This window comes from Bos indicus, chromosome 4, assembly GCF_029378745.1.
Source record: "Bos indicus isolate NIAB-ARS_2022 breed Sahiwal x Tharparkar chromosome 4, NIAB-ARS_B.indTharparkar_mat_pri_1.0, whole genome shotgun sequence".
In the NCBI taxonomy this organism is placed as follows: domain Eukaryota; kingdom Metazoa; phylum Chordata; class Mammalia; order Artiodactyla; family Bovidae; genus Bos; species Bos indicus.
In genome coordinates, this window is record NC_091763.1 from 20,811,608 (window position 1) to 20,822,228 (window position 10,621).

Here is a 10,621-nt window from a genome sequence, read left to right on the forward strand (position 1 = left end):
GTGGGTAATCAGTATTCTCTTGCAGTCAGTAGGTAAATAGAATAAGAAGCCAAATTATACCAGAAAGTTGCTTGGGCAACTGGGAATGGGAGCAAGGGGGTTTCTTGAATCATCTTAAAAGCCTATGTCATCCATGAGCCTCCTCACAGGAGGTTCAGCCCTCTCCCAGGTCAGGCGCTTTGGTGTCTGTGTTGAAGATCACTGAAAACACACCACCTGTGTTTTGTTCGTCTGACTCTCCTTCCCTTTTAAACTTTTAAATTTAAAAACAGAGCTTTTCTCCTTTGTATGAAATCAGTTAAATGTTCACTGCAGAAAAATACAAAAGCAAACAAATTTTACAGTACTACTCAATCTGAGGTAGCTAGTATATCTTAATCCAAGTGCTTTGTAAACCTCTCCTACATTTCATTAATATCTTCTTCACCTGTCAATAAATCCACATTTACTCCAAAATTTTCATGAGTACAAAACGTTCTATTATGTGACAGCATTATATTTAGGGTTTTGGTTAAATGGTTTATTCATCACTGATTAATTGTACTTTTTCCCTCTTGGAAAAATATAATGAGTATCACTAAGGTTCTGCACATCCTTGATTATTTTACTTTGACAAATTTTCAGAACTAAAATTTCCTGAAAAAATGGCATGCACAGGTTCAGATCATAATATATGAATAATACATATGTTCTCTGGAAAGTCTGTAACTACATGTTCTACACTTGGTCTTGCATGAGAGGTGTTTGATCTTCATTTCTTTGATAAACTAATGAGGTTGACATTTTCATATTTTTGTTGATTATTTGTACTTCTGGGTATATTAGTCTATTTTATTTCTTTGTGAATTGCCTATTTATATTGTTTTCTCATTTTAATTGGAGTGCTGACTATATTAGTGATGTATGAGTGCTTTCTATATTAACTATGCTTTATATGTAACAGTATTTTCCCTTTTTGATTTGCATTTTGGTTTTTAATGACAATTCAAATATATAAAGCTATGTTAAAAATTCTTACTCATCTCAATGCTATAAAAACATTTACTTAAACTTTCTGTTGCAGCCTGGCAGAGTAGAGACCAGAACCTGCCCCATGACTCAAGGGTGCGGCAAACCGCGCCCTCGTGATTGTCCTAGTAAGCATGCCGACTTGACATTCTTGGGTCAGGAAGAGCTCTCTCTTCCGCTTCACTGCTTACCCCTGTGTCCGTCTCCATGGAAACAAAACAAGTTATTCCTGTATTCCTGATCAACAGCAGAGCCTGCGCTAATCAAACTCCCCAGTATAGCTATTCCCTAATGATCTCATGTGACTTCTGCCAATAAAAGTGAGGGCTGGAAGGAGCCATTTTGTCTTCCTGCCATGGACAGCAGGATGGCCCCCTGACTCCCCACTTGCCAAATTATATGGGTCTGTTTTTTCATTATGGTGCTTGCCCCCGTTTCAGGTCTTTCTCACCGGCTGTGCTGGACCTGGCAACTTCTACTACTTTGATTTAAATTTTAAATTTCATTCACCTGGAATTTACTTTTTTGGAAGATGAAAGGACGGTGACCTTAAAATGCAAATAATCAGTTCACAGATATTAAGTATTATTTTAAAATATATAACCTTAGGTCTATTTCTTGATTTTCTAATCTCTTTCATGTATCTATCAGTTTATTCCTGAAGCAGAATCATCTGTATTCATTTCAAAAATAGTTACTCGTAAATATTTATTCTTAATTATGTATTTCATCTCTGCCTAATATACTGTTTATTGGATGTTATAAAAATATTTTTTATGAATAATCCATTGTTATCATACTGAAATCTTAAAATAAGGCACTTAGATTTGACAGTTTGAACTTTGTTGTGTCTATTTGTGTGGTAAGTGAAAAAAAATGTATTCTGAGATCAGTGTTAATTGGTAAGTTATTTTCTTAAAAAAATTAACATTGGAAAATAATGGCACCTAATTTAATATAGATGAAATTCAGATTTGAATCCAAAATCAGTAGAAAAAAACAAAAAAATACTTTTAACAGTGAAGAATCATACATACTATGACTTTTCTTCCTAAGATTCACTTATCTTGATATTGCTGATTACATCTTGGCTCTTTGCAAATAAATATGGCTGTGATTCATGTAACTGACCACTGCACATATCGAAAGTAACTACATCACCTTCTTCTTTGGCAAAAAAGCCGCAGTTACATGACACAGGATAGTGAAAGCTTCCACAGTCCCACTGACGTACATGGACTTCAAAATCACATGACATACTCTTATAAAGCACAAGTGTTCCAGTCTTGAAGTTATCATATATCCTATCATTAACAGAAGTCAATTGCATTAAGAATTGGTATAAAATATCACAACAGTATGTTATAAACTAAATATACATATTAAATGTATTTATATGCATTCAATATATTTTGATGCAAGAATGGAAAATCTGTATTCTAATAGCTTTATACATCACAACAAGTATTTGTAGATTACTAAATGAAACAAGGTAGTAATAAACACCCAAATCTCTCTCAGTGCATTTTTCTTCTGTGTCATCACTTCAGTCAGTCCCCACTTTCAACCTTCTCTTTGTGACACTGCTTTCTTTCCCCTCAGATACACTACATACTTTGTCGTGTGTCTCTCTCCACCCATACAAACGTAAGCCTCAGGAGGCTAGGGGACGTTTGTCTGTTTGTGCACTGCCATACTCCAGCACTTAAGAGTGTGGTTTGCCACTTAGTTGTTACATGGTTAATATTGTTGAATGATAACAAATTAAATTAATAGCCACTATGCTTTCTCCAGGTTTTTCCACTAAAGCTTCTAAGTTTAGCTATAATCATAAAGAATTTAATTTAATTTAATTATAATCATAAAAGATTGTTGTATGTGGGTTACCGCCTACAACCTTTCAATACCTTTTCAGACTTTTGGAATTTCACTTGTTATTGGTGAGGGGCTCTACATGTTCTTGCTGATATTAAATAATTTTATTAGCAATTATCACATAATTTTTTAAAGAAGAAATGACCTTCTATCACAAAGAATATTATGACTCAATGAAGAGGTATTCTTATTATTTCTTTAGCAACATCTTAAAATCATGTATTTCCCAAAACAGTATAACTGAGTTTAAATCCTTCTGTGCAGGTATTAATAGCAAGCTAGTTTAGGTTACTGTTGGGTCATTTTGCTCAGTTTACTTTAAGTTCCAAAGGCAGACATCCAGGTATTCATGATGGCTACAACAGTTTTTCCCCTGAGTATTCTTGCAATGAATTAGAAGTGGTTAATTTTTAAAATAATTATATGTGTTAGCTTAATCATCTTACCTAAACATTCAATATTATTATTTCAATATCAGGTAGAAATGTGATACAGTACATATCTCTAGAATACATAATTTAATCATTATGATAAGTAAATGGTCAAGCTAAAATTACTGTATTTATAAGAATCTTCATTTTTACAAACTCAGCTTCACAATTATTCTGTATATTTAAAAAGAACTAGATTTTAGGGCAAAAAACATTTCACATGAACAAATATTTAGAAACAAAACAGTGATGTCCATACATGCCTTCCTTTTTAATCTTTCAGTGAAGAGGACTAAGAAAAAAAATTGTATAATGTTTAAAACAAAGCAAAAAATCCAAGAAAAACACAAACTACCAAAGGAGAAAGCTTTCAGGAACCTACCTGCCATCAAAGGTGATTATATGTGGATCAGTAAATGAATAGCAGTAAGCAGTTGGGACATCTTTCACTCTGATCTTAAAAGCAAAGAAATTTTCCCTAAATATTACTATTAATTGTTATTTAGAGATATACAATACATTTTCTAACAAACTCAGTGAATTTTTAATTAGCTACTGTTTTATCATAGTTATTAAGGTAGGAATCATTTAAAAACTGAAATAGCTCATTAAATAATTTTGAGATGAAAAGTTTATAAGGTATAGTGATAAAATACATATATTTTTAAAGCTTAGTTTTTAAAAAGATTTTTATAATCTGTAAACCTGGATGCTGTCTGGAATATAGCTGTTCCACAGGAAGTTCTCATGAACTATAGGTTCTACTACAATATTTGTGACTCTATTCCCATCTTGTGAAAAACGTGTAGCTGCAGTATAGTAGACAAAAGCGTGGCTGCAGGTTCCGTTAGCACAGGATGACGTCCGACGAAGGTCCACGCGACGGGAAGACTGCCAAATTTAAGCCTGGTTGTTCTGTACCTATTTTAGTGAAAAAAATACACAGAAAATTTTCCTAAGAGAAACTACCAACCAAAATCCATAATAACATAGAACAGTGAATTCAGAATTTATTCTTAAATTATTTCCTCTTACTTAAAAATATATTGGTAATTTCTGTCTGAATAAACCAAAGCTATTGAACTCTACCTGATCTTTACAAATAGTTAATCAACATGTGTGTAAACATATATACATACATATTACTATTTTTCATAGGTTATAAATTCATATGCTCTTGGAAATAATTTAGAAGCAATATAAAATTTATTTTTGTTTCTGTAAAGAAAACAATGTAATTCTAACACTATGAAACATCATTAATTTTTTCTTTCTAATTCTTTTAGGCCTTGGGTACAGATAAATCTTAGGGCTTGAACTTACATTCTATCTATCCATTGTTGAGGGATAGCAATGATTACTGAAATAGAGTTCACTAAGCCGATTTAATTATTGATACAGAGTTCATCATTTTTAAAAACAGAAAAATCAAAACTAAGTAATTCCACACCAGAAATAAATCCTCAATCTCTTTTCACCTTCTAAATGTCCCAGTATATTCAGAACCTTGAGGTGCTTTTTGCCTTGGAACAAAAAACACACACAGAAATAAGTTGGAAAGAAAAGAGGAGGAAGGAACTCTAGAAATTTGTATAACTAAACAAAATGGATAGAGTCCACCAAAAGTCCATCTGAGATAGGCTCACTGCATGGATTCTAAGTTCCTGAAAAGATTTTCTCTTCATACATTTTGTTTCCCTAGGAATATATACTTTTCCCATATACATAATAACAGAAACATCTAAACTCTTAGCCATCTCCCTAAGGTGAATATGAAATATATCTTGCTTAGATAGAACCACAGACATAATCCCCCCTAGTCTATGATATGAGGGCCAAGTACTGTTCTTTTTAAGACTGTGAAAAAGCAGTGGGGTCTTTCTAGAAATACAGTGCATGTGTGTGCTCAGAGACGCAACCATGTTTGACTCTTGGCAACCCTATGGACTGTAGCCCACCAGGCTCCTCAGTCCATGGGATTCTCCAGGCAACAATACTAGAATGGGTTGCCACTTCCTCCTCCAGGGGATCCTCCTAACCCAGAGATTGAACCCAGCTCTCTTAAGTCTCCTGCATTGGCAGGCCAGTTCATTACCACTAGCTCTACCTGCGAAGCCCAGAAATATGGTAGGAGACACCAACTTCCGCTCTACAGGAGTAGAGATATAATGAGAATATACTTAAGGAAGATGAGATGAAGAATATCAGGATGAAATAAATTTTATCCAGAAAAAAAAGAAAATTGTTTTTAATTGACAAATAACAGATAAACTTCTAAAATGTAGGAATATATTTAGGCTGTTTTTGTATTATTTTAGCAGTGCTTATCGTGTTGAAAGAATTTAGAGCAAGCAAATATACTTTACACTTGGAAGGAAATCTTTGCCTAACACAATTTTGGAAGATGTCAATAACATCACCCTCTTCCTATTATTCCCCATAAACTTTAGTAAAATTTGCATATTATGCAAAAATACACAATAAGCAAATAGCTTGAGGTAGACATGTCAAACAGCCTGAGAGAGAGGGTTTAATTTCATATTCTGGGTTGTATTTAAAAATAAAGTATTGCTTATGTTGCTCCTGAAATCCGAGGGAATAGTTGGGTGTTACCTAAGCCTGTTGAGTGTCAAGCATGTTGGGATAGCTTCTTTTGATTCTTTTTTCTATCTCTGTAGTTGTCTCTTTTTCTGGGTGAGTACTTCCTATAAGGCAATCTCTCTTAGCATTTTTATCCTTTTGTTTCTCTGGTTTAATTAAGTGTAATACAGATGTGAAGACCTAGATACATTGCACTTGGTGTATTTACTGAATAAAATTTTATGCCCTATGGTGAAAAAGGTATTAATATATGAACAGAGTTGTAATCTCTCTTGAAAATTATTTTATTTATATTTTACTTGATTGGTCCCTATATCAGAGGCTTAAGGGAAAAACAAAGAACCCAATCAACCCAGTCACTGCTATAGACAGTTTGTCCTCTCCTAGTCTGTCTTGTTCTGAGGGGGAATTTCAGCTCTCTCTGTGGCTGTGACAGTGACATGCATGTGACCGTGTCATACAATCTCCATAACCAGTAATTCAAATGGAAGGATTTGAAAGCAAAACATCTCAGACATGAGCTTACATTAGAGAGCAGAGTGGGAAGAATGCATTATGAGATTTGTGTTACATAAGCTTGAACTTTTAGCATAACTTATCACACCTTCCTCATTAGGGATGACTTGGAAGATCTTAAAGACCAGTGTGTCCCTCAATCTCTGAAAACAAAGCAAAGAGAAGAGTAAGTGGAAGGATGAGGAGCAGGAGAAAGAGAAAAAAGAGGAGGAAGAGAAAGATAACAATGTGGAGACTGTTTATTATTGTCTTTTTTTCCTAACTTGTGCTTTGAGCCCTGGAGGGATAAATGTGGACTGCAATATAGATTGCTTTGGCAATCATAAATTTGGCCCAGTATTATTAACATGATTGAGTTGTAAAATGATGTAAACATGCAATATAATTAATTATATGAGTGCACTCCAGTGACTTCCTGAAGGGAAAAAAGGACTGGTTAGTATTTGAAATATAATAATGAAATGGATTTAGCATATTACCTTGATCAACAGTTGTCAGTTTTAATGAGATTTTGCACTCCTGATCAAGCTCACTGAATCCAGTAGGACAAACAATAGGAACTGTGCTCTCTATCCTCAACTGGTATTCATTCCCATCTTCAGATATAGTGCTCAGGTTGTAACTGGTGTAAGAAAACATGTAAAGCAATCATGTTAAAATATAATTTATTTCTAAGATATAATAATTTTGAAAGGGCATTCCCCTCTATAGCTCCTGTTTTGCTGAGTGAGCTGATGATAGCAATAAACACTAGAATTTTTTAACTAAACAAGATCAATTAAAACCAAACCCTTAAATACATCAGCAATGCACAGAAGAGTTCATGGAGTTGCTGTAATGTTTAGAGTTTAGGCACAGTTTGGTTCCACAACACATTTTAGGCAGTCTGGTTGAAGCCTGCCTTCATGATTCTGGTTCAAGGCAGACAGAATTTTTTTCTGAAAGAAAAAAAAAAAGCAAGTATATTCCAACTGTAGTTCAGTAACAGGCCCTCAGAGCTCACTGGCACTAGAATTATTTGAGCTATTTCTCAAAAAATACAAACTCCTGGGTCTCAGCATGGAGTCTGTGATGTGGTTCTGGAACCAGCAGCCACAGATCACAATGTGGAAAACACAGTTCCAGAGGAATAATCTTTCAAATCTACACCCACTGCTACATACCTTAATGCCGGCAAAAAATTCTCGGCTTTCGATGGCTAAACTTTGTACATGTGGGTTCTCCAAGAAAAAGACAGAAGCACTACAAAATATCTATGAATACAGTTAACAAATAGTCATTTACCAACACAATTCTGGAAGACATATCGATAAATTATTAAAATACTTAACTCTAACTTTTGGTAGATTGTGCATAAGATATAATAGAAAAAAGTAATTTAAAAGCTTGCTTGAAAATTGAGAAAAAGTCCATTATAAAATATTAATTATATAAACCTCAACATAAATCAGTGTTTTGTAGACTTTGTACTTAAGATGTTTTTAAAGGTGGATAATAAATGATATTATCATTGAAAAAATAGAAACTTTTTTCCAGAATAAAATTATATTTTAAAACAAGAAAGGGACATAAATTCATAAGGGTTCCTTGATAATAATCAGTGAATTACTAAAGCAGATACTCATATAAAGTCACTAAGATTACTGATTAATCCAGTTATCACCGGAGTTGGCACAACTTCCAAGAAAAAAATTAAAAGAAAAACATTGTGCTTTATATCCTGAGGATAAAGCTTATATTAGATTATATATATTTTTTAACATTTTTGTTTTTCATTTTTCTTGGAGTATAATTGCTTTACCATGCTGTGTTAGTTTCTGTTGCACAATGAAGTGAATCAGCTCTAAGTATACATATATCACTTCCCTCTTGGACCTCCCTGACCCTCCTCACCCATCTAGGTCATTCAGAGCACTGAGCTGAGCTCCCTGTGCTTTGTAGCAGGTTCCCACTAGCTATCTATTTTACATGACTATATATGTGTCAATGCTAATGTCCCAATTCATTCCCACTTCCAATTTTAAAATCCATTTTTAAAAATTAACACATTTATGAAAATAAAAGAAAATCCAACTTTTTGAACATACCCTGTCTCCAAGTCTGAGATTTATACCATCCAGTTCTAAAAGAGAGAATGCCTGAACTGTGGTCTCTTGTTTCAGTTCTTCTTTGATTTCTTGAGAAGAAAGCCTAGACCAAGCTATGTGAAATCCCACCAAGTTGTTTGTAGGGAAAACATCAAAAGCACACCTACAGAAAAGCCTGGACTCAATAAGCTCCACCACAACCTCTGGCCTTCCTGGAGGTGGTGGTGGTAATGAGACAGACAGCTGACCTGGTGGGAGAAAATTTGTAGTTGGTCATCTTAAAGAGTTGTTATGGGAAAGCTCATGAAAACTGTAACTCAGGGATTTATATTAAGGAAAAGTAAAATACATTTAGAAAAATAATTATTCTCTGGCAATCAGCAAAGTACCATATTCTTACTTTGACTCATAATCTCATAGATATTAATAGCAGAGAAATATGTCAGCTTATCAAGCTTGTATTAATGCATGTTGAATATGACTACTCTTGAAAAGTCTAGCTCTTGAAAAGGAATTTACTTTCTGTTAAGCAATTATCTTTTCTAAAAAAAAGGAACAAATAAGATTTCTACTCTATAATTTCCTGATATAAATATAGTCATGATGATGCAAAATCAAATGCTTTACCCTTTTACTCCTATAAATTACTCTCATAACCCAATCCATCATTACTCTGGGTTGAAAGAGATGTTCATTACAGAAGTGATTACACGATGTTAGTGGGAAATATTCAGAGAAGGAAATGGCAACCCACGCCAGTGTTCTTCCCTGGAGAATCCCAGGGACAGAGGAGCCTGGTGGGCTGCTGTCTATGGGGTCGTGCAGAGTCGGACACAACTGAAGCAACTTAGCAGCAGCAGGAGCAGTAGTGAAAAATATCAAGTGTTAAACAATAGTCATTCTTTTCATTTTTTCTGAGGTTAAAAAAGTTTAAGGTTTCTCGAGGAACTCTGGAAGATTTTACAATTTTTAGCCCTGGGCATTTTTAAGATTAAATCGGGGGAATCTAAATGTTTCAAAATAGCTTTTGATTTTTTTTTTGTTCTATTTTAGAAAAGAGAAAAATATCCGACTGATAAATATTAAAAGTAAGATTTTTTTAAATGTCCTAAAAAATACAAATATTTTCTGTGATATGCACTGTAATTAATTTATGATAATCACAAAATAATTTTCTCAATTCTGTAATCTAGATTTTGGGAAATTCTGAGACCTTAGTCTAAATGTGAGGGGAACAAAGTTATGTAATTTCAGGTATTTTAAAGTATTATTTGTTAGACATCTAGTTACAAAATCCCAATAACAAATGAACCATCCCAAATTAATCTCAGTAATAATTATTTTGCCAAACATTTTAAACATTAGGCCAAATCATTATCTAGATTTTAAGGAAATAATAGACTACTTTCGAGTATATATGATTTTTGAAAAATTACATATCTGAATGAAAATTTTCTATTAAATAAACTAAAAAAAAATGTTGAATTTATTTCCAAATAGGGAAGAACTATCTATGGAAATGATTCCTAGGAAGAGATAACAAATGACTGAAAAGAAAATAAATCATGAAATTAATTTTTGAATCACTTGGCATCCTCTATTTGGGTAAGCTAATCACTGCTTGCAAGAATGTAGATCAAAAAACATTTGGTAAAATATAAAGAAAAAGATTCCAAAAACAACAACAGATAAATTATTTCTGCTTGAAAGGCACAATTATCACTTTGTCAATTCTAACAAAGCACCTGCTGTAATGTATTCTCTATTTTATCCTGAAGCTGTATCTGTTAATTTTTGACTCAATATTTTCATTCAAGCGTTACTTTCTCAAATTGTGTGTGACGTTGTACTGCAATTTTTACAATTACACAAATATTCTGAGTATCATAACAGGTGGCTTAAATTTATTGTTTATTCAAGAGGGAGAAGTGATTTTACTTTAATATAAGTGTATCACAAAGAAAATCCAAGTCTATAATGCAGAAAAAAAATTATACTTATGGTTAATGTTTCTATTATTAAGGATATTATTTTATTCTAACAGGGTCTAATCAAACTGAGACTTTGAGATACAACAATTGCTTGTTTAGAGAGCACTAGAAA

At 33.3% G+C, this 10,621-nt stretch overlaps 1 protein-coding gene across 1 annotated transcript in view; it reads right to left on the reverse strand.

The window, feature by feature from the left end:
* Nucleotides 1–8,928, reverse strand: part of VWDE (von Willebrand factor D and EGF domains) — an 83,829-nt gene extending 74,901 nt beyond the window's left edge. The window contains 8 exon segments of the mRNA XM_070787404.1: nucleotides 2,065–2,312; nucleotides 3,697–3,770; nucleotides 4,020–4,206; nucleotides 4,208–4,235; nucleotides 6,911–7,056; nucleotides 7,593–7,684; nucleotides 8,519–8,766; nucleotides 8,919–8,928. Coding sequence (XP_070643505.1) covers nucleotides 2,065–2,312; nucleotides 3,697–3,770; nucleotides 4,020–4,206; nucleotides 4,208–4,235; nucleotides 6,911–7,056; nucleotides 7,593–7,684; nucleotides 8,519–8,766; nucleotides 8,919–8,928 — 1,033 coding nt within the window.
* Nucleotides 8,929–10,621: the final 1,693 nt, after the last annotated feature.